At 40.0% G+C, this 25,416-nt stretch overlaps 1 protein-coding gene across 2 annotated transcripts in view; it reads left to right on the forward strand.

Moving 5' to 3' along the window:
• The window catches only part of rxraa (retinoid X receptor, alpha a), a 158,218-nt gene that overhangs the window by 66,750 nt on the left and 66,052 nt on the right, over nucleotides 1-25,416 (forward strand). For both annotated transcript variants that reach the window (XM_040000601.1, XM_040000602.1), the window contains exon 2: nucleotides 13,985-14,098. In XM_040000601.1, the coding sequence (XP_039856535.1) occupies nucleotides 13,985-14,098 (114 nt within the window). The remainder of the gene's footprint in view (nucleotides 1-13,984; nucleotides 14,099-25,416) is intronic.

The following is a 25,416-nucleotide window of genomic DNA, read 5'->3' on the forward strand; positions in this document are numbered from 1 at the left end:
GATGTCTTTTTTTGTGCACCTTAGGGCCAGTGCTTAAACACACATACAAAACACACACACGGTAAAACTGCAAATAATTCTTTTAAGGTTAACCAGAGAGTTTTACTTTTACATCATAAATGACTCTAATATATACACAAAGTCAAATGATTGTTTAGATTTGGGGTAAGTAATTAGTTATAAACCTTAAATTCCAAGGCTGTACACGCTGTGAGGTGCAGAGCTGTGGAAACATAAACAACGTCAAAATAAAATATTAGATTATATCTTGCAGTCTTATTTAAAAAAAATTCAAGCAAAAAAACAAAAAACTCTGATTTTCTATTCTAGTATCCCTGTTACAACTAGTGAGTTTTTGTGTAAGAGGCTTAAGCAAAGCTAAATTCCTCATTAATTTGTTGGAAATTATCAAAATCTAAAAATAGATAATTACACTTTGTACCATTTCACTTTATTTAGAAAGAGAATTTAAATGGGCTGGCACTTATGAAGCACTTTTCTACTCAATTTGAAGTTCTAACATTCACACTGTCTGATGATCAAACCACCAACCTTCTGAAACGCCCTTCTCTGTCTCCTGAGCCTCTGCTTCCCCAAATATTTGTGTCAGATATGTCACAGATGAATCATTTATTTGCTGTTGTTGTAGATCTGATAGAAAATGCACAGCGCTGGGCCTCTGACCTCAAAACCTGAGGGTCAAACCGATCAGAGCCAAAGGGGCACATGTTGTTCTGGATACTGGTGTTACATTACATCACATTGATTGGCTTTCATTTGCTGGAGAATCTCCTGTTAGACAGGAAGTGACAGATTTCGGTCCATTGACCAGCTTTTTTCTCTCTCTCTCACACCCACCCACACGCATACATACACACACGCACACACTTATGTTTCCGCTGTGTATCTCCTCTTCTCAACCGACCACAGAGTCACAGTGAATGAATGATTGGTATTCCACATACTGGGCTTCAGGGGATTGACTGAGCTTATGACCAGCTTAGCCTGCAGTTCTGTGCTTGATTGGCAGCTGCAGTTTCCTCAGTGGAGTAGGGTGGATGGATGGTCGTGGAAATGACGGGTTGATGGGGTACTAGTGACATTTTGCATCTCACGACATGCCATCCTGCATTGCTCTATAAATGTCTCACTCATACTATTGCATTCAGACAAGCTCCGAGTAATGATGATGCCAGATCACTATTGAAATGCTTAATTTGGAGCCTGTTTTGCTCAGTGAAAATTTCACCAACTTTTATTTCCACTGTTAACTTCTTAACCTTCTTAAAAATTATGATTATGACTAGTTTTGACATTTTCTTTTATTACTTTTTTTGTGGCATCTGCAATTGGTTTGCTAGTGGGCAATCACTTTGCTCTTATTTTGAAAGTTAAATTACCTCGACCCAGCCAGCCCCTACCTGCAGCCGGACCGGGTTCCTGTTGTGCCGACCTGCGGTGGGTGTGCCTCCTTCTGCACACACATACATGCAGGCACTACTAGAACGGACCATGCTGTTTATGTGGTGTGTTTTGCATTTAGCCTTCGATAATATGAGTATGAATCAATATATTCCTCAAGACCTCGTGTTCAGGCTTGCCGGCACACTTTTGCTGTCACACTGTAAGTGGTTAAAATACGTGACATCTTTGTTTTTGTAACATTTCACTGTCCTTTGCATTTACCCAGGATAATGGGCAGTGTATGTTACAGCCATTAGCCTGTCACAATGGAACCATCTCCTGCTGGAACCGTGTCCCCTCCTGTTATGATCATTTTCATGCTATCGCAGGCTTTCGCTTTGTTTCCTGTCTCAGAGGGAACGGCTCGCTCAAGTCTTTAATGCTCTGTTTTTGTGCTCATTGAAAAGCCTCGCTTCCAACCAGCATACAGAGTAGCTACACACTTGCTATGCTGAGCCTCATTCCCCCATGGAAGAGAAATAATTTATAAAATGAAATCTACATTTGTTGTGTAAATGACCACATGCTGTAGGATATTTAATCCTGCCTGTAGTCAATCCCAGTCATGTGACTTGACCTAGTTCTCTATGCCTCCCACTGGCTGTCTCTCCCCCTTTTTCTCTCTTTCTCACTTTCCTTTTCTCCATTGACTTGCTCTCCCATTGTTTTTTCGCTGTCTGTTTTTCACTTGTTTTTGCCTCTTCTTTCTCATTTTATCTCCCAACTCGTGGTCCATCCACGTGTTGGCAGCTGCTCCTTTACATGACTGATCCAGTGACTTGTCTTTTCCTTATGATGTGTTAATATCTTGTAACAATGTAGCTGACAACTTTGTCCTTGATTATGGACTTAAAACAAACCAACTTCAAAAAATGAGACATTTCTCATATAAAAGATGTGACACCAACTTAGAGTTATTACTGAATTTATGACTTGTCCTTGACAGCCTACTAGAGTTTTTACCAACAGTTTTTTTCTTTTTCATTTAACTTTGTCACTACAGGTGTGTTGGAAACACACTTTTCTCCATGTTTTCTCCTTTTTCTCTGTAAAAGCTAAGTTGAACTGTACACTTCCATCTTCCCTTAAACAGTATCAATAAGCTTGTTCTCCATTTGATTGTCATGCACGTGCATGCAAATTGAGGTTTGTTTTCTTATTCATTTGTAGACATTTTGTGCGTGTTGTCAGTTTTACCTGTGCTAAGCTAAACATTGCTGTCAGAAGCTTTTCAAGAGAAAAAGGAAAGGGGTGGTGTTTTTATTACTTTTCAAACAATACCATTTAGATTGGAGGATATGATAGATGGATAAACTGACACTTATCTGGATGAAAGCGTAATTCCAGCCAGCTTGGCATATCCTCAACTGGAATGATTTGGTTGCCTCTTGGAATGTGTGGCATGCATCTGTTCCTGAAGAGCATGAGAGATCACTCAGGCTTTGGAATAATACTCCAACCCATAACAAGCCTCGGCTGTTTTACTCACCCATGGAGCACTACACACTTTACATGTCACTGAATGCATGGATATTTCCCATGTGCTCCAGCTTCCTTCCAAAGTCTAAAGACATGCATGGTGAGTTAATTAGTGATTCTAAATTGCCAATAGGTTTAGCGTGTGCTTGGTGGTCTGTCTCGTTCTGTTAGCCCTGCAATGGCCTCACGACCTATCCAGGATACACTCCACTAATGTCAGCTGAGATCTACAAGCAAAGGAGTGCAATCAGTGGGTTGACCTACCAAGTCTGAAATGACGTCTAGAATTAGAGATGAAGCACAGAAAAAATTATGAATCGCATGCAGTTGTGGTGCTTGTGGCATGAATGTAATATTTTTCAAACCATTCCTATAAAATGTAATAAAAGTCATTAAGATGAACCTGTTTGCAGTTGAGAGTAAGCATTTGACTGCTGAACCGAAAGACTCAGCAAGGTTGGGTTCCTCATAGTATTTCACAAGTTTTTACATAACACGTTAGGGCTGCACGATTTTGCATAAAATGAGAATCACGATTTTTTGGCTTAGAATTGAGATCACGATTCTCTCACGATTTTCTTTTCCAGTATAAATATTTATTGCACTTATTAACTGCACATCAACTTCCTAACAGTTGAGACTGAACATAAAAACAATAAATAAACATAAAAACAACAAATGTCTCACGTTTTGTTGTTGCTGCAAAATGTTGTACTGCTTGAAATTCGGTCTCCACCGTTGCTCGACGCTGCGTGTATAGAGCAGGTAGTGCAACAATAGAAAAAATAGTTGCGGGACGGCACTGTGTAGCGTTTGTCTAGGGTGTTGATCATTTTCCTAAATCCCTGGTTTTGCACAGTGTTGATGGGAGCCATATCTTTGGTCAGGTGATAAGTGATAGCCTCCGTAATTTCTTTGTGCCTGCGGGAGTTCGACGTGTATAGGGAAGCGCTGTATAAGGTTCCCGTTATTGATGTTTGGGTGGTTGACCGGGACGGATTTTCTCCTGTCACTTTCTCGTCATCCCTGACGTGCTCTCCGTTGTTTTTCCCTGCTAATTTTAGCATCACACGGCACAGTGGTATAAGGCTCCGCCCTTGTCATTTGTTGAGCAGGAAGAGTGAGCGCTTGTTTTCATGCAGATTACGTCCCGGATCAAAATGCGGTACAATCGTCGTCGTCGTTTTTTTTTTGTTTTGTTTTTTTTTAAATCGTTGTCATTTGGAAATGAGATCGCACATAAGTATGAATCGAGATCGCGATTTTCTAACGATTAATCGTGCAGCCCTATAACACGTGTAAAGATCCAAAGAGCAAGTTGAGATCTTTAGCCAGAGCTTTCCTGGAAAACTGAACCTTTCCAGGTATTTGGTAAAGATCAGAGGATTACTTAAACCTTTGGTGGAAAATCAGTTTCATTAAGGCTTTCCAAAGTTTTTATAACTGTTCATATATGAGCACAGACTCTATTATATACTTATATATTATATATTTACATATAAAATTTATGCATGAATGAAGAACTATGATTTGCTATGAGTTTTCTGGTAATTCCAGTATATGTGCATTTTTGCTTTTCCCTAAGGTTCAGCACACTTAAGGTATGTCCATAATATCGGACCTGATGCATGAAGGCTTATACTGGAGAGAGCCCCGTTGTCTCCACTGGTTATTTTGGCCTAAACTCTTCATTCCAAAACTTGACTTTTCTCCATAAGCACTCTCTTCCTGTCCAATTCTTTCTAAGTCCAGCTTGGGTCTTTCTGAAATATTGATACTGAATGAGAAGTGTGTATTTTAGAACTGATTTCATGTTGAATTGAAAGCCTGGACAGGATTATGCAAGTGTTTTTTTTTTTTTTTTTTCTTTCTTTTTTTTTTTCTTTTTTTTTTTTTCAATCTGGAGTCATTTGGCCCTAATGGAGCTTTGCCGTCAAAAATCTGGAATCAGTATTGCTGGTTTTGAAATTTGCCATTCATATTTAATGGCTCCAACTTAAAGAAGCATTTTAGACAAAGAGTGCACTTTATCCTTGTTTTTGAAACTGTCTTGCAAGTGGTCTGCCTTGTGTAATTCTTATTCTACTGTATTATGAATTTCACTGTTTTTTTTATTGTTATGCTGGTTTTTGGTCCACACCCATGCAGAGCAGCTGGAGCACCAGATGTTTTTGTTTCAAGTTTTGAATTATGTACTACTTCACATTAATGTATTTCACATAGGAGACTCAGTTTCTCAACATATGTATGTATTTTTTTGTTATTGAAGTATTTATGAAATGTTGCTATAACTTATTTTTTAAACTGATGTACTTATTCATGAGGGTCTAAAAACCTCCAAATTACCTTGTGTGCGTGTTTGTTTGTTTGTTTGTTTTTTAAAATGCTTTTATAGCAAATTATTTCACTGATGATTAAGAAAAAAAAATGTGAGGACGTACAATCTTTTGGTTGTAGGCTGTTAAAAATTGAAATAATAATTTCTGGATTGTTAAAGGCTTTTTACACAGTCTTGTGAAACACTCCATGCTTAACCTCTATTATCAGTAATTTCAGAAGTAAAAGCTTCTTGCTGGTGAAAAGAAAACATAAAAACACTAAACTTTTCGCTGTTGTTGAGTTGGTTAGAATTTGACTGTGTCAGCTCAAATGAGACTGGAAGTACCAATAACAGAGAATGAGAAAATGCTAATGCAAGTCTTGACTTAAGCAAGCGTAAAGCTTGATTGTTGAATCTGGGTCAGAGTTATAAAACATATTGTTCAGAAGAGAAGAATAGATGACGTCTGTGGCAGCACAGGTCCTTCCTTCTGTTTTGACCATCGTTGTTTGTACATGTTTACATCCTCGGCATGTGGGTTGAAGATGTACTAGGCTGAGGCAACAGGAGGTGGTTAATGGGAGACTGTGTGCTCCTGTAGAGATGGAAGCGTGGGCGTGTGGAGACAATTTAGCAAGCTAACAGGAAGCGTGTTCTGGGACCTTCCGCTAAGACTCAGGCAGACAGTGAGTGGGGCACAGGTCGCTACACAGTACCACACCTTCATTTTGCCAGAGAGCATCTCTGTTCAGCTGTTGGTGCGTTAGATTTTCCCTGCAGAATGTTCATCTGTGTACCATTGTAACCCAGGTCCCACGTAACTATGATAAAAGCTAGAGTGTATCATAAAATGAAACTGGGCTTGAGTTTGTTGTATTACTAATTTATACCAATACCTTCTGATTAAATTAATCTGTATTTTATGCGAAAAATGTATCTCAACAGTTATTTATTTCTGAAGAAAAAAAAAATAACATGAAGGAGAGTCACTCTTTTTTTATGAAATGAACTAAAATACAATTAACCAATGTAAAAATTAGTGCATGGGATAAAGATTTTCAAAATAAAACACCAGGTCCCTTAAGTTCTAACCGTTCTTTCTTTCATAAACAAAACTGTTTCCTTATACCTTTAAAGTGGAGAGAATTTCACCTTTTGAATGCATATGGGTACCACTAAAACAGTTCTCATCAACTTAAACCACATCTGTACCAGTGTGCCTTGACACACACATTTACTTGTCCAAATTAAACCTGAAGAATAGTATTTGTTGGCCTCAATGATAAACCTTAGATGCAATCCACAATGCGATGCCTCACGACATCTTCTTCGGACATAGCTTGTGTCCGCTCCCACAGGTTCAGCCTTTACCACTCATCGATTTTATTACCATGAACTGCTTCTTTTTTTCAATTTTTTTTATACACAAATCTGAATAATTTCAGCCATTTTTTTTTTTTACATTACTTTCTAACATAATTTTCTTTGATCACTCTAAAATGTCAACTATGATAAGGAAAAATAAAATTGAGGCCCTGAACTTAGGCCAGAACCGTGTCCAATTGCAACTATTAATCATAGCTAAAAATAGCACTTTTGATGCTACACTGAAGCCGTGCAGAGCAGGGTGAATACTGCAAAGTATGGCCTGAATTTCCACCCATGATCCATTAGAGGAAGCACATAAAACAAAGTTTTATCTTTCCCTTTCTGGTGCTAATATTTCACAGCTGAGAAAGGGCCAGTGTGTGCTTTGCCAAGGGCTGCTGGTGTGGGCAGATAGTCCGTCATGTGAACGGCTACTGTAAAGATCAGCAGAGGGATAGTAGATTTTTAAATGCTTCCTTGTGTCCTTCCTGCGTGAAAGGAGCCTCTTTTACCCTTACAGCTTTTTTTTGAGTCCAATCACACAAATTTGATTAGAGTCGTTTGCCCAAGGAGCTACTCTGGCTGCTGGGCGGCAGTGAGGCCCTTGTTCCCCTATTTGCCCCGGAGAAAGGTTCTGACGTACACAAGTAGCCTTTGAACCCCCCCCCCCCCCCCTTTTTTTTTTCTTCCCCTCTAACCTCATTTACCACACTCTTTTAGTTTTTCTTCCTGCCTCTGTCTGTCTGCTCATCAGAGGCCTTCTGCTGGCTTCATCACATCACACTAAGTGAAACCTAGAACTCTTAGATGTGATCATGAACTGCTGCATTTGTGTCCTCTCTGCTGAACACTACTGCTTTGGGATGTTTTATGCAAAAATGAAAGAAAGAAAAGAAAAAGAAAATTGCACATGCCTGCCTGTTGGAAGCTGTCAGTTAAGTTTGAGTCATTCTATAAATATATTGGCAAACAATGCATGGCTTTTATTTTGGGTCTTTCTGCAAACTTTAGTCCTGCAGAATTCAACTCAACAAGTAAAGAAACATAAACCAGAGTTGCTGCTTGTTGTGTTGAGCTCTGGTTGAGAGTTATGTGCAGACAGTGATGTACATTCTTATCAGCATGACTAGCAAATGTCATGACTTGTGATTATAAGGTCGATATGGAAGTAAAAAAGCAAAAGTATTCTAGTCCAACACATTTAAGAGCCAACAAGGTGGTGTAGATTGTAGTGCACACTCCTCTGCAAATGTACTGGCAACCAGCAGCTGTTGGACTGGTGGTAACTGGTTAGAAACCCTACTGAGTGGTCAGGTGAAATGGAGGCTATGCCTAAACACTTCCACCTGTCATTTGCGTTGAATTGTCACACAACTCTTGTGTCAGAACATTAAAGTTTGTGGAAGGAAAGTATGGCATATATTGAGAACAACAATCAATCCAACAGCTTGTATTGATGGAGGTGGTGGGTTTGATTACTTGTACCCAAATTATGTATAAATGAAAGGACAAATAAATATGTCAGTTATTGCTTTTGGTTTTGTTGCTTAACATTCCAATACCAACTAATGCAATTACCTGTATATTTTACCTTTCTCTATTGATTAAGCAAAAGTTTTTTTCCGTCAATTATTTTTAGAGAACAAAAGTTATCAAAACTAGAAAAAGGCTATAGGTTATAGACAGACAGGCTTCTCAATAACAGCCCTAATGTTACTGTTTTAAAAAAGGTCATTCATGTCAATTCTACCTTTTCTATAGAGGCTTTGCAGCTTCGAATGTGACACCAGGGCAGCTTCATTATCCTGACTGTGTGAAAGTGCAGACTCAGTTTCAGACAAAGTAGGAAGGCATGTTTTTTTGGGGGTTTTTTGGGGTTGTTTTTTGTTTTTTTTATAAGAACCGTTACAGAAAGGTGCTCTTGTTCATTTCAAAAGCACCTCAGTTTAGGTCTCACAAAACACAGTCGCTTAATAAGTCATTCAATAAAGCTGTCCAGTTAACTTTTTTATTGCCAGCCCAGACCTCAGCAGCAGTTGGTTTTGTGACTCACAACTTAAAAGTAAAAAAAAAAAAAAAAAGGTGTTGCAGATTTTAGTCACAGTTTTTTCTTTTCTCTGTTGTTGTTGTTGTTGTTGTTTTTCAGTTATGATTAATCAACTTCCTTCCAAAGGTAGTTTTGCTACAAATAATCTAGGCTTTTTGTGGCTGAACCTGAAAATTATGTCTTCCTGCCAAGGTCTTCACAGGTCTGTGTCAGCAGATTTTGCCTTAACCGTTCATTGTGACTAAAATAAGCCTCATAATCGGAGGGAAGAGCAAGTCATTAACCTACAGAATCTGCAAATTTTTGATTTAGATTTCAGTTTCTCTGCTTATAAGCCAAATCAGCACTGATAAAAGGAACTTATTGTTTTAGGCTAGAAATTAAATACATAGCAGAGGCCTGCAAATCCTACAAGTGTGTGATAAGGTCTTTCACTGACCTCTGTCTGGTTCAGATACTCAGGGACCCCTGAGGTTTCACTAACAGGGGGATTATATTCCAGGGAAGTAGGAATTCCTCTTATGTTTTTTCTCCCCAAGTCCACTTGAGGTCCTGCTAAAAAGGCGCATGTATAGTGCCTGTTCAGTCACCAGACGGTAAAGGTTAGACAGAGGTCTGCTCAGAAGCCTGCATTCACTAAAATGTACCCACTTGGACCCAAATGGGCACTTGCATACTCAAGAATGTGGAAAGTTTAACACCTGTCTAACGTGGTCGAAGCTGAGGTGAAATTTTAGCCCAGAGGTAGTGTTTCTGAAACTGAATGAGGGCGTGTAATCAATACAGAGAGGCATGTAAAAACAACAAGTGCATTATTTCCAAGTTTGTAAAATATGTCATAGCTATTTTTTGAACAAGCATCATGCTATTATCAGCAAGTAGGTATGGCTTCTAGAGATCATTGATTTTTATTTTTATTTTTTATTTTTTTTGGCTTTGTTGTCATAATAGATCTGCCCAGACTTTGCTCTGGCTGAGATAAATGCAAGTTTAATGACATGTTTTTGTACGGCTTCCTTCTTCAAAATAGATTTCATCTAGTGGGAGGGAAGACAGTTTGCTGATGAAGCAAATACACGCAGGGACAGGCAGGCCGCTTTCCATGCTGATGATCAACAAATAAGTGCAGCATTCCTGTCATTTCTGAGAGGAATGCTTCACTCAAGAAATGTTTGATTATCAGTGGATGGATCCTGCATCTTATATTTCTAAACAGATGGAAAAAAAAAAAGATTTGCGTCTGTACACAGGATTTGTTTTATTGAATGGTAACTACAGGCATAAGGAGGCGATGTAGGTGGATGATGGAAATCAGATGAAAGTAAATAGCTATGCTTGATGTGTGTCATTTAAAATGTAAACACAGTGTGTTACAGTAACCTCTGACATAGTGCTAACATCAGACTGGGCCAATTAATTTCATGATTAATTAATAAATTAAAAAAACATACATTTATATCATGAGCACAGAAAAATTTAAAAAAAATTTAGCTTAAGGGGGGGCTTCTGCCGGTATTGCTTTTGTAAAAAAAATTAAAAATCAATAAACTGGTGTAAGACAAACAAACAAATAAACAGGAGGACACTTGGAACAGCATATCAATGTAATTGTATGCTATTTTATACACAGAGAATTCAGTTAAATACATATCTCAAGTACATGTCGGCAAACACAATTGAACAGTTGAAATCTCCTTCTGTGCCGAAGGTGCCAATCATGATGGTAACAGTAACGGTTGATGGCCCCCGCTGTCCCATCCTTCCAAGCACTCTATCAGGATCTTAGCCCCTGAAGTCCCATAAAGGAAGGGCTTTTTTTTATTGCACCTTGGAGATGCATTAGCAGGCCAATGAACTTTGACCTTGGGCTTGTTCACCCTGGCAACATACTGTAGGACATGAACAATCCTTACTCTTCAGGAGAATTCAGCTAGGAACCCTTAAACTCATAAATGCTCGAATGCATTTTCTTCAACAGGCCCCAGTTTGTGAGGTCTTGTAAATTCTGGAGACCTAGTCATTGGTTTATCTGCAGTAAATAAAAAATGTGCTTAAATGAAAATGGTGCAGATTTCACCTTATCAGTGGGTTTTGTTATAACGCCACATTTACACACCTTTGTTTCATTAGAACCTTGTCATTAAGCCTTTCTTTTATTAGCTTTATATCAATAAAAAGCCCTTCTTTCATTAGCAGAACATCTCAAAGGCTTGCCTTCATTAGCACAAGGTTGTAAATGCTGGATGGGATTTCATTAGCAGGCTGTCTTTAATGAGGAAACTCCCAGCGTGTTTACATTGCCCTGATCCCCCATGATGGCTGGAAAGGATAATGCCGATTGGCTGTTAAAGGAAGGTTTTGAGCTTGTCCCTGGAAGATTGGATCATGCAGTTATTAAAGCCAATGAGATCCTTGCCGCTTAGAAATGAAGTGCAAGATCAAACACTTTAGTAATCAAGATCCTGCTTGAGTATATGAACTAAGGCATAATGATGCAGTGCTGGAGAAGATTTAATGACGAGACATGTACCAACCTTACCTTTTACGACAGCAGGTCCGGAACCTGCACATACATGTCGTACACTTTTATCAAGTCCTTCAAGGTTTAAAATGTAAAGCCCTTCACTCAAAATGATTTATCGAGCCAACAGAAGAAAAAAAAAAAAAGACGGATTCCTGTCAAATGTATCATTCTTGAAGTATTTTTACAGCTGCCAACTAAACATTTGATGATTCATTCCTTTTAATTATGTTTTTTGAGATTTAAACTCAAGTTGTTTATCAGTAGCAACGTAACCAACTTAGTTTTTCTTCTTTTTTTTTTTTTTTTTTAAAACCATTTTTTTGATATATGGTAGGTGTTTTTACAATACACATTGAGGTGTTGAGATCATTTTCAGCTTCAAACGAATTTGTCTCTCTTTTGTCTTTACCTCTTCCTTATTCTGTAGTGAAATTTCAGATTGCTTTAACATTACTTTGTCCCGTGGGAACATTATTCCAGTGGATTGCTTTCAGAGTAAGGCTTTTTTTTTTTTGTGGGAGGTGGGTGTTGCTGTCTCCTTAGTTTACTCCTGACATTGGAAAAGTGCAACTTGACTGGGAGGTAGGGCTCATATGGAAATTCCTTAATGTTTAGTGACATTACTCGAAGCACTATACCATGTGTCACTGTTTGGCCTCCAGCCCCTTTCTTCAACCAGGAGTGTGTCGTGTTTTTGAAGAACTTAATTTGGCAAAGACGGGGAAAATATGGTTGAGTATGGCAGAACTATTGTGTTCCAAGATTCACTCCCTCCCCCTCTCTTGCACCCTTCTTCTCCCTCTCCATGAGTCCTGACACAGTTCCTTCTGAAGAACTACTCTTGTGTGTATGTTTGGTTTAAAAAATGGTGTGGTTGATTTATTTTGATGTCCTTCTATTCAGCTTGGAAAGAAAATAAAAGTCATGTTAATTTATTTCATAGTCTACAATAGAATATTCTTATCTGTAATTAATAAGGCCATAAAAGTGATTTGAGTCACTGTGTTAGGGTGGTGATGAGATGGCTTGCACAAATCTATAATCTGGTATATCATATTGAAATGATCTTAACTCATACTTGGCTTCCAAGCTAAGAGTAAAAGATTTAATTGCATTATGGTTTGAACTAATCCCATTAAATTGACAGCGCACTTACAAATCAGAACTTACACACACACACACACACACACACACACACACACACACACACACACACACACACACACACACAGAGTCTGTTAGGGTATTGTTTTCTGAATCGCAAACATTTGATTGATGCTCATCCAAGATGCCTGTAATCTTCATGGTTCCCATAAAGCGGGGCTCGGGACTCTTTGCTGTTATTTTAAGATGACATTTTCCAACATCTGATGACAATGATATGATGCTCATTAAACAGTGAAATAAGTGATATGCGTGACACGAGAATAAACAGGCTTTATTTTAGTTTCATGTGTTCCTCTTTGCCTGTTTTATTTAATTTGTGATATTCTTTGCTCTGACTGATCCAGACTTGAATTATCTTGCCAGTCCCTGAATCATCTGTAATACTAATGAATGTGTTGAATAAGAAAGCCCCACCTGCTCACATGTCTATATGATTGCACATGCACTTCCACGTGGTACACCCTTAAAAGCAGGAAAAATAAATATCAGCATCTCAGACATCTTATCATGGGGAACTAATTCAATATCTCTTTGCCAGTTTTAAATGTCATTCTCTGAGCTCATCTGGAGTGACATGTTTTTCATGGTGGTAATAAAGGAGCTTTATTGGGCTCAGACAACAGCGATGGGGAGGGCTCTTCCGCTTGCTGCTCTTGATGTTTGCAGAAAATCCAAAAGTCCTCCTAAGGAGTGAATAAAGTTTGGATTTGCAGAGGTCCTCTAATGCCAATAAGATCTGCTTGAGCTACCCTGTCAATAAAGATGGAGCGACTGCTTCTCTGCACACACAGGTTTTCCTTTTGGCTGCGTTGTAGGTGAAGCAAAATACCACTCATATTCCACTTTCAGTCCATTTATAAGAAATAATAAAAAATGGTATCATCATCAATCATAAAGGTTAGTGCTACTCAGTCTGGGACATTTTTGTAATTTGATATTAATAGATTTGTAGTTCTTTAAGCTCCATCATGAATCTCTTGTATTCTTCTCTATTTTGTTTTAAGTTCATCAAATTGAGGACTTTGGGATAGTATTAGGGTTCTATAATTCAGGACAGATTTCTCCAAACATTGCTGTTTTGAACAATCTAGATTTGTTTGTTGAGCTTTTCTTTGCTGGATGATGTCAGTGACTTGTGAGCACTTGCCTGGAGGGCATACAGCCTCCTCAGTTGCCTTATTGTGTCAGATAATGGCTTCCCTATTGAAAATGACCACTGCGACCCCTGAGACAGACAGTATGACGGCCTCCTCCATCCCCTTCAGGCACCCCAACTTACTCTGGCATTTTGACCACACAGAGCTGCTAACCTTAGTGCTGTGCCCAAAAGCCTTTTGCCTTTCCACAAACCAGCCCTAGCCAGCGCTCTGCAGGTTCTGTCCACTCTGTGGAGCCTTCAAGGCTGGATACAGACAGTGAGCATTGAGCTGGCTCAGTGCCACAAGAGAGGTGTTTAGGGTGATGTACACCTGATTACAAAGCTATACATTTTGAGCAGTATGCTGGTTCTGATGGTGACCCAATCACTTTTAATGTCAAAGTTTAATCTGCTTTATCATCTTCTCCATATTCCTCCTGTCCTTTGTTTAATTTCTCTGTATTTCTTTCATTACAGGGTTCTTGAAGCCCCAGTGCTCTCTAGCTCCTCCGATGCAGCGAGGTCGCTCAGGTGACGCTTGTTCCTGTTTTAGCGGTGTGTGCCCCCTCCATGACCGCCGTCTATCCTCAGGTAACACCAACTTGATAAACTTCTTGTTGATACTATGTTTCTTTGTTTTTTTGTTTGATCTTGGGAAAAATATGAGGGAATACACTGTGCAATCTAACAGGTAAGAAGTCATCTCCAAACCTGATGCACATACATGTATACGCCTCACAACCTCTGGTTTGAGGTGTGGCTCGGGGACCCTTTCAGGAGGCAGTGTTCCGTCTGGTTTTTATGATTAATGGTGTCTTTGCATGTGGAGCCCCAATGATGGACAAGTTAACAGAGGTGCTCTGAGAACGGCCCCCTTCCTCCCACCATCTCAGTCGGCCCTCTCAGACAAGCAGAGGCTGACATCAGTGGGTATTCTGAACTGAACTGTCTGGTATGTGGCTAATGAATAGGGGTCCAAACTGTGCAGAACATGTGGTTAATGCTGATACATTTATCATTCCATCCCTGAGGCTCCCTCATTCAGCATTATCAGTGCTGTTACCAGCTGAGCTGCCTGCCTTGTGATGAGAGCATGACTTGTGTGCTAGGACAAAGTCACTTCAACATACACTATAAAAAAACAAACAACCTCTGAGAACATCTGTTTGATTCTTCTGCACAAAGTAGAAGCGTTCTAAAATCGAAATCTAAAATTTTTTATTAGTTCTGAAACAATTTTCCTAAGCAAAAACCTTCATATTTTTTTTTAGCCTTCTGTTGTTGGAGAATACAAACATTTTCTGAAAGAAATCTGTTTCCTTTTAGAAACAAATTAGCTCAGAGTTTTGATTATTTTGTTTCATTTTGCACTGAACTGCAAATTAATCATAATTCTTTCCTGTTTTGTTTGATTGCCCCCCCCCCCCCCTTTTTTTTCTTATTAAGTGCTCTCAGATGCATCTGAGGAATTCATTTATTGAGGTGGTATATTGGATTTAAAAAAATAACGAGTAAATCTTATTAAACATTCGAGCACTGTTGATACGTTTTCAAAGCTAGGGAAAACACCTCATGTCCAAAAACTCAAATAGTTCTGTAATCAGTAAATTTGTGGGTTTTTTTTCCTTTTTAAGGATTACCAACACAATTCGAAACAAAAAGTTCAAGGCTTTGAATCATAAGTTTTGCTTAACAACAAAATCTGATCAGTCTTGTTGTACAATCTGTGCGTGATAACCAAAGATAGTATCCATGCATGTTTCTTTCAAGTCTGCATCAAAATTGCCTTTAGGACTTTCCACATTTTAAATCATCTTATTATATTTAACAGTGAGCCAAAAGAAAAAAAGATGCAATCAAATTTAATAATAAGATTACACTAATTTAATTCATTTCTTTGTCTTGTTGTAGTTGTTACTGCAGTAAACCCTTTCCCTTGAGAATGAGACGCATTGTTATCCTTGAAACACTGAAAGAGCTCAAAAGACGTGAAATTTTGAATGGAATAATACTGTTCATGTTGTATACAAGATTTATACCTCAATGCTTGTGCAAATTGTGACCTAAGCTTTGTGGGTTTTGTTGTCCATCTGCATGCTATTCTCATATTATTGTATTTCTTAACTGATGCCATGCAATTTAGAACAAACAGTCACTTTAACTCTTGAGGGAATGCTTAGATTTTCCTCATAAGCAGTCAAGGTCACTGTCACCTCATGTCTGTCACACTCTTGTGCAAACCATGAACGCCATGGAGAGAATTTCATTACATCTGGCATAAACGTACACCATGTGCTAAAAGGTAAACGGGTTTGAATTTGGTGGTTAAAGGTCAAGGTCACTGTGACTGCACAGTGTTGGCAGTATTGAATAAATTATAGGTGAATTCTTGCAAAATTTTACACTGCTAACTATTAAAGTAGAATCTTGAAGAGATGGTATTTTATATCCAAAGATTCACTGGTCAAGTGTTTTTATATTTTTTTCAAAATCAATAGTAAATCTTAACTGTCTTCTTTTCTCTTCCTGCTCTGTGAAGGGGGGAGAAAATGAGAACCCACTACCCTCTCTTTCACAAGCAAATACTTTCATATGGACAAGTTTCAGCACGATGAGGTGCACAGTTATTCTACCAACCTCGCCCCCATCTTTGTGTATTTTGCAGAGTTGTCTTGATTGATTGCAACATATTTTACTGTCAGAGTTTAATAATGAGGGTGGATGTGTTTTCCGAACAATTGGGACCATCTGGATAAGTTGTGTAGTCTCACTGAAATATGTTAAAGGTTTTACGTCTTTGTGTTGTGGCTATTTTAAGACTGGTAGGACACCAGGTTACAAGTAACATTAGATTATTTTGTCTGTGTCAGACTCAGGGGCAAATAGAGAAGAGAGGAGGAGTTAGGGGAGTGAAGTTTCTTTTCTTGTTGCTATTCTCGCATGAGTTGTTAAAGTAAATCGGTGGTGTGTTAAGCAGCCAAGAGCACTGGATACCTCTAGAGAAAGTTACCTAACTGTTAAGTCATAGCAGCAGAGGGGTGGCTAGCCGCTCTGGAGTCTAAGTTTATAGACTCTGTAATAATCTGTGGATCTAATTATGGAATATGTTTCTATAAATTCACCAGTGCCCCTAGATTGTGTGATTGTCCTCCAATCATGATGTTCCAGCTGCCCAACTATAGCCACAATGACAAGTTGCTGTGGGAGGCGTGAGGCGTGTAGGGGTGACCAGGCAGCAGGTTTCTGGGAAGGCTTGCGAGCCTCGCCCGGGGGAGCTGTATTCAGCAGTGATCTGCTGAACTCCGGGCAGCACACTGATGTGGCTCGGCTCCGGTTTCAGTGGTTTTACATTGTTTGGGCTTTTCAAAAACAAACTTTTACTGGAAAGGGACCGTGAGAAATGTAGTATTCAAGACCTCACTTTTCCACAGGATAATGTTAGAAAAAAGGCAAAACATTTAGGGCCTCTTTTCACTTTTTTTTTCTGTTGCTTTTTAATGAGAACAAGAAGTCATGATGGGATTTTTTTTTTTCTATTTTGGAAATGTGGTGCATGAGGTGAGCGAGTGTAAAAGAGAGACAGCATTGAAAACAGAGCTTTTTGAAAAAGGCCTTCACAATGCAAGCCTTGTGCTGTGATTTGGTCTGTCCTCACCAAGCTGAGCAGAGGAATGGAAAAGATTATCCGCAGGAATGTCTGGGGTGCCCTCAAACGGAGCAGGCCTCGTGACTGGCCAATGGGAGCGAGGCCTGTAGAGCGGCGGGCTAATTTTTTCCTGATGAACTCAGCTGCCTGTTCCACAATGCAGTCTGATTGCCAGGGCTGAACTCGCATATGGTCCGTGTTTGGAGGGTCCAAATGACAGGACCAATTCTGCCTGGAGAGAAAAGGGGGTGGGGATGTTGGACATAGATGATCACGACTGGCTCCCTCTCTTGTTATTTCATTAGTTCTGGATGTGACTGATGCACCAGAAACTCAATCTGAGTATCCGGCACTACCTGCAGAGATTAACCCTCCAGGTGTATTGTTATCTTGTGATTTCTAACTCTCTATTGATTATGTTTTAATAAGTAACAATTACACATAATACCAAGCAGCATTAGTGTTTAATGCAGCCCTGTTTCATTGCAGTGCCTCAGAATTATCTCACTGCCTCACAAATCCTGCCAATTCATTTGGAACCCGTTTTCTATTCTGACTACATGGAAAGAGGCTTCATTATCCCTCCACTTAGAACCAGCCCAGCGTAAACTGTAGGGCTAGTGACACAGCTCCATCTCCTTGCAAGAAATATGTGTTTACTTGCTCATTGTTTTTTCTGTGTGTTGCTTTTTAGAATTAGTTCTGCAGAAATACTCCATGTGGTGGGCCTCTGGAGAGAGGCAGCATGTGTTTGTGGACCTTGTGGTCACACAGCAGGGTTTTAGAGTAGCGGTTGGGGTGGGGAAGTGGGGTTAATGTCTAGTTAAAGTGGCTCCCGGCTCCTCATATTTCCCATCGTGGGGTCCTGAAGAGGTGAGGAGGGTCATAGGGAGGGAGCTCGTTAGCCTCAGTGTGCTTCGTGCTCCCTGCTCTCTAATTGGCTGGCTGGAGTCAGTGCTGTTCCCGGCTGCTTCCTGCTAGGTCAGAAGCCAACAGGGCTAGAAGCAACTAAGCTGCAGTTTATGGGTCCTGAACCCCATTCATCGGGACAGACAAGTTATTTTTATATTTTTAATACACAAATTCGAAGAATCACAACTCATCTCATGCTAAGCCTAGTTAATTTCTGCGTGTTTTTAGTTGTATGTGGTTTACTTATAGCCAGAGCACTGGTGTTTGTCCTCACTACGATAAGAACTGCCAAACTTTGGAGTTAATTAGATGTTTGAGTTTTTGTGTGTGTGTATGCGTGTGCGTGCGTGCGCGCGCGCGCGCGTGTGTGTGTGTGTGTGGATGAAATGCAATTTGTGAAATTTTTTGCTGTACACCATGTTAAGACTAAAATATAAAGAAACTAAAATTCCCCAGATAGCTAAATAGATTCTGGTGTTAAATTTAATTCCCACGATTAACACCTTAATTAGTTGAGCCATCAGTTCCCCCATAATTGATATTTATGTATTGATTTTTGTGACAGGAGGTTTGTGTGTGTGTGTCCTCACATTTGCCCTTCATGTTCTTTTTGTATTGCTCTCTAATAATCTCTCAGCTAGTCCTTTTATCTAAGGAGGATTCACTAAATACTGTCCATCTGGTCCCATGGGATTCCCTAAAGTGACATGGCCCCTGGTGGCCAGCTGCCACAGCAGCTAGGATGCATCTGCAGAGGTGGAGGTCTCTGTGCTGGTACTGAATGCCATCCGCAGCCATCCTCGGTGGGTCACTAGAAATCAGAGTGACTAAGCCTTTGATAACTCTCTGAGCCCTTAATCCCAGAGCAGCACCATCAGAGTGAAATGCTAGCTCATTGTTACAGCTCAGACCCATTGGAGAGTGAAAAGAGTGGGCAGCCGTGGACATGGGGGATGGACAGGAGTTGTCATATCGTCGCTGTGGTGCGGTCATTATCATCTCCACAGTGGAAATATGGGTGCTGGAGTTGAGGACTGGGAGTTGAACTTGAATAATTACCTGAGCTCAGATTCTCAAAGGCTCTGAGTTTAAATTTAAATCTTGGTTGTGCACTGGAAGCAGCATTTAAATGTAAATTATCAGGAGTACAGAATAATTGAATGCCTAATTAATCTTACAGTGGAATACAAATTTATCCATTGTCCCCCCCCCCGCCATTTAAAAACAGTGAGGAGTTGAGCAGAAAGCACTTGGTTTTTTTGTTGTTGTTTTTTTTAATTTACTGCTGCATTATATTTAGACTATAGATAATATATTCTCTCAGAGACAGTTTACGTCGATACTTCATCCTGCCAGCTGTCCTTGGAATTTATTTTGACCCCTTGAGTGAGAGTAACAGTACAGTATGTGAGGCTTTGCATCTGCATGAAAAAAATGGAGGAAAAAAAAAAGAAACCCTGCATTTTTTATTAACTTCAATTAAACATGAATAAGCAAGTTCTCATTCTTGAGGCCCCACGTTGCCTAACACAGAACAGTATGTTAATGACAGCCAAGCACGTCGGTTTCTTCTGGAATATATGGGCAAATTAACCAATGGCATGAATATAAATGAATGCGTGCATCTTGACCCAGATATCTCACTCCTGATTGTATCTCTGCTATGGCTAGCTGATAGAAACATCTGAATCAGCCTGCAGTGCAGCTTTTCTGGATCCTTGAGCGTGATCCAAAGTGCCCTGTTTATATTAGACAGGCTGACTAAGTGTTGAGGGGCACTGGCCTCATCTAACCATGCACAAACATCAAAGCACCAAGATACAAGAAAATTGCATGTGTCATTTACAAAAGGACACTTAGCCATTATTTACTGTACTATACTCTTCAAAAAAATCTGTGATAATTGTGTTCTTTATGTGCAGAATAATATGTTACAGCCTTGGATAAATCATGCAAGTACAATGGACAAAAAAGATTTACTCCCAGTGGAAAAAAGCCATGTTTGATAGATAACCATAATAAACAATGAGAGTGAAAAGACATGATTTTGAGGAATACCATCTGTTGTGGCGCCTGTTTTTGTTTTTTCTCTGTTTTCTAAGATGATGAATAATCTTGAAAACTACCATTTAGCATCTGGATGAACCTAAGATATTTGGATGAGGCCAGACAGAAGGAAGAGGTCAAAAGTCTTATTTTTTTCTCTGGGCCATGGTTTCCCTGTTCCTATCCTTCGCTTGCAACATCCAACATGGCTTAAGTCACGATTGAAAGTAACAAGAATGCAGAAGCGTTTAATAACCTGTAATGTATCTTTGCAGTTTCAATGTAGAGTTTGACTTTGTGGAGGTAGACATTCTCATTTTGTCTGTTTTGTCTATTACAAACATCTCCATCATAAACAAAAATGAGATCCAGCATAATGTTACAGCAGACTTATTCACTTCTTGTTTGTTCACTGGCCTGTTTGTCAACGAGGTGGTGAGGGAGCTCAGGTGTCCTTTCAGAGTGCACTTGGGGCTCAGTGCTGTCAGGGGCAGTTCTAGCCTTTCCTCTGCTCACTATGGTCAGTTGCTTCTGTCCTTGTCAATGGGATTTTGGAAAGGCAGTGGCAGCGACAGATCATCCCACTCTGTGTGTCCCCCCTCCACCCCCAGAGGAGGATAAACAGAGGGGAGAGAAAGGGAAACGGACAGTCAGGGTTGTTGGGGGAGAGAAAGCGAGGGGTAAGGAGTTAGCAGGAGAGAGAGGACGGGGGAGATGACTGTTGGTATTTTGATGCTAAAGTGATTCGACATGCTTGGCATTATAGCTGGCTTGGTGGTGGGGGAAGGGAGAGGCAGTGGAAACGAGCACTTGTATCCGAATGTCAATGAAGCCGATCTCATGAAGTGGAAGGTCAAAAATGTATCACTTGCCACCTCACCTCGTGCAGGCTCCGCCCTTGGACTCCTGCAAAGGGCAAAACAAGAATTGATGGGTGTAGGTTAGAGAACGAAAGGCCAGAGAGGTCTGTAAAAAAATGTCTGTTTGTATGTGTGTGTATGAGGATGGTGGGTGGAGGCAGGGTGGCAGAACTCTGATATCTCAATGTCACATGTCCCCACTGCACAGCAACAGGCCCATCCGAGTGTGCTAATGCAGCCCAGCACATGCTGGGATGTGAAAGGTGGAGGGAGAAGTGTTTGCAATCCTCCGTGCTTTCTCCACAGAGAGCCACTTCCTGAGGTGCATGGAGAAAGCAATTGACGGAGTGATGGTAATGCAGTGCCTAATGGAAATGTCTTGTTGGGACATGGTGTTGGTCTGAAAAGCTGGTGGCCCTCTAGGAACTGGCTTTAGCAGCACTAAAGCTTTAGCCCCTGTTTTGCCAAACAAACAGAACAACAACTGAGATGACGTCTCATGAAGACCATGGTAATTGGTTTGATTATGAGCAAAATCAAAGTATTAAAGCTAGATTATTACAATTACCGGTAACATCCCAGTTCCATCCCTCAGTTATGTACTCAGCAGAGACTAGAAGAACAGGAACATAATCATGCATGTTGTAAACACTCAAACACTTTGGCCAGCTTACTCAATCATTGTGGTTGATGGCTCAACAAGCAAGCTGGTGGACTTTGTGCACCTAAAATGCCATAAATTGAATTAACAGCCATACTCTTACCCACTGTCTTTGGGCTCTGAGTGCTGGGCAGACCTGAGGCATTGTTGCAGAAAGTTGACCTTTGGTGTCTGCCCGTGCAGACGGGTCAGTCAATGTGACTGTGATGGAGTAGGGACAGTGGGGAAAGAGCGCACCAAACGCCATGGGGGCATTGTGTCCAAAAGTCCATTACAGTCACTGACATTGAGCTAATCGACTGGTGTAGTTGTGCAGCAGTGGTGGCATGACTTTATACAGAGGACGGGCAAAGGAAGAGTCATATTAAGAGCTGGTGGCAGAGTCGGTGAAAGATTGCAGAGTGAGAGTTGAAACTTGATGTTATTTATCAGGTGGTTTTGCTGTGCGGTTCAGTTAGCCAGACCTTTATGAATCACTATAACAAGTTCACAAACATGTGGGGAGATTGAAAGGGGCAAGCTAAAGCAGCGCAATGAGATAAATTAAAATGGGTAATGTTTAAAAAATGCAGCAGATCCAAAACAAGTGCCACGTGCTCATAGGTGCCTGTGTTTGATTTAGAGTAGTGGAGAAAAGAATGAGGTCATTCATTAAACAGAAATTGGAAACAGTCACCAGTCCAGTCTTCTCTGTAATATTGTTTTGTGTTTTTTAGGGGCATAGGGAGGTGGGGTTTGGGTGGGTAGTCAAAACAAGACAAGGCATATTAAGGCAATCATTGTAACTTCTGCTGTTTTGTTTTTCTCCTTTTCTGACACTTAAGATGTGTCACGGGTGTCATATCACATCTTATCCTCTCATGGCTGAAGTAAGAAGGAGTTAATCATTTACACAAGTTTTGCGCTAGATATTATGAAATAATCTAGAAGACATGGGGCATTTAGTGGCCATCTATTAATGCTGGTCAAGTTGAGAGCTCCTCAGCATCAGAACAAGAGCTTAGTGCCAGAAAGAAAAGCACTGCAGGCCTAATGCTTTGCTTTTTCCAGGATCAGTCGCTGTATGGCTATGGGTGTCTTTGTGTGCTTGTATTTATGTCTCTGGACTCAAATGTGCATGTACACCTGCATTGATGTGCTGAAGTACTGTATTGTACTCTATTGTATTTACAATGTTGTGTTCCTTTCATCTCTTTGCCAGCTGTGGCAGATTGCATTTTAGATTTAGCGTGTACCATTCAGGGGAGTGATTAGAACGAGCTGAGCCCTCACATTATTTAACCCCAACCGTCCACTCCCAATACCCCGCTGCATCCGAAATGACTTGTTTGGTTGCCTTGCTGTGATTTGGTTTTCACCCTTCTATGTGAAGTGTTCATCGGGATGCGATTTTATAGGACATCTATGTCAAAGGCAAAATGAGCGGCAGCAGCTGCCTGTAACCCAAGCTGATAATGAGCGTGTATTTGTGTTTATTTAACACCCTCCCCGCCATCTGTTCCATGTATTGTGATACACAGACGGGGCACGTGTGTGTGAGCCTGGTGATTACACAACAGCCGGGCTAGTTTTGTGGTGGCACTGTCTCATCCGACACCAGCACGCCGCCAGTTCCATTATTCAGACTTTGCTCAGTGGCACGACGCGCAAATCGAAACAAGACAACCAAACAGACTATTGAGTGTCAAAAACACATGTATCAAAAGAGAGAGACACAGAAAAGCTGCACACAGAGTGTAAGTTTTATGCTGGTGTGCGCGCGGGTGCATACACCAGCATAAACACTTGGAGATGTGCTGAATGTGAGCTGAAGTATCTATAGACATCATCATGTTTAATACAACAACAGCTTGCTGTGCTTTCTGGCTTCCATCTGCCTTGCCAGAGGTCACAAGGGTTAAAGGAGCATTTAGAGCTCATGGAAAAACAAACAGGTCTATTATCACCGGTTTTGTTTTGCTGTTATTCAAGCATTTTTGCTTCTGACTACCTGTCCACATAATGGTTATTTTTGAACGCAACACAATTAGTATGTGGGAGTGCAAAAATTAATGCCTAACCACAGCAGTCCTGCAGGTTACATAATGAGCACAACCTTATTCTCTGAGCAGCATGCTAAAAAGTGTATTTAACAGTTTTACAGCACTTTGTTATCTCACTGCATGAATTATGACTTGAGATATTGATATTATCCGAAGAAAGTATGAGAGGTTAACTTTGACCTGCTCTCGGTGCTGTGAAACTGTGTTATTGATCTTGTATTTCCCAGAATATGACCTAATATTTGTCACAAAACCTTATGCAACCTGTAGATATATACTCCTTTTTACTTATACTGTCTTGTTTACAAAAAGATTTCTGACATGTTCTGTACTTTCACAAAAGCAGATTTCACATATACTGTACGTTACTTTTAAAAGTAAGTGCAGGGTTCTGTGAAATGAGGGTTAATATCTAACTTTAGAACATGTTACATTATTTAAATATGATCATTGGCAAGTTCTGTTAGTAAAAAATAAATTTTAAAAAATTTAAAACAGATCATAGTCTAAAATCAACATCAGGGAGATCATGTCTGACATCATGTTTGCAGTGGTTGCAGAGTTTTTTTTTTTTTTACTTCATGTTTGATCCACTACACTAAGGGTAAATAAAAAATAAAAGGAAGTTTTTCTGTTTAAAATTTTAATCGTCAGGTACAAAACAAGATTACTGACCTTACTGTGTATTGTTGCTCAGAACTGCAACAGTGTATTGTTGAAGGCAGGAAACAGAATGAACAGGTTGCTAATCCATCATGGGGCTACCTTATTGCTTTTATTAGATGCTAGTTATATAAGGGTGTACTAAAATCAATTTTGAACAACAACCCCTGAAGACTGATGTATGGTAGTGTTTATACACAATTGCAAATTCGCTGGTGTCAACGTAACAAAGAATCCAAAAAGATGCAAAAAAAATACTTTTGCCTTGTAAAGTTAAAAAAAACATGCTAAAGATGGAATTCTTCTGACATGAGCAAATAATCTGTTATGGCTTTCCAGGTGCTTTCTGTAGCTCTGGATCATTACGTCAGACATCAACAGGATCTTAAGACAAAAACAGCAGCAGCAGTAAAATATAATTTTTTTTCAATTTCAATTCAATTCAATTTTATTTATATAGCGCCAAATCACAACACACCTCAAAGTGCTTTATATTATTAGGTAGACCCTACAATAATACATACAGAGAAAAACCCAACAATCATATGACCCCTTATGAGCAAGCACTTTGGCGACAGTGGGAAGGAAAAACTCCCTTTTAACAGGAAGAAACCTCCGGCAGAACCAGGCTCAGGGAGGGGCGGCCATCAGCTGCGACCGGTTGGGGTGAGAGAAGGAAGACAGGATAAAGACATGCTGTGGAAGAGAGACAGAGGTTAATAACAGATATGATTCAATGCAGAGAGGTCTATTAACACATAGTGAGTGAGTAAGGTGACTGGAAAGGAAAAACTCAATGCATCATGGGAATCTCCCGGCAGCCTAAGTCTATTGCAGCATAACTAAGGGAGGATTCAGGGTCACCTGGTCCAGCCCTAACTATATGCTTTAACAAAAAGGAAAGTTTTAAGCCTAATCTTAAAAGTAGAGATAGTGTCTGTCTCTCGAATCCAAACTGGAAGCTGTTTCCACAGAAGAGGGGCCTGAAAACTGAAGGCTCTCCCTCCCATTCTACCTTTAAATACTCTAGGAACAACAAGTAGTTCTGCAGTGTGAGAGTGAAGTGCTCTAATAGGGTG

Source organism: Simochromis diagramma, unplaced genomic scaffold (genome assembly GCF_900408965.1).
Source record: "Simochromis diagramma unplaced genomic scaffold, fSimDia1.1 OVJJ01000596.1, whole genome shotgun sequence".
Classification (NCBI taxonomy): domain Eukaryota; kingdom Metazoa; phylum Chordata; class Actinopteri; order Cichliformes; family Cichlidae; genus Simochromis; species Simochromis diagramma.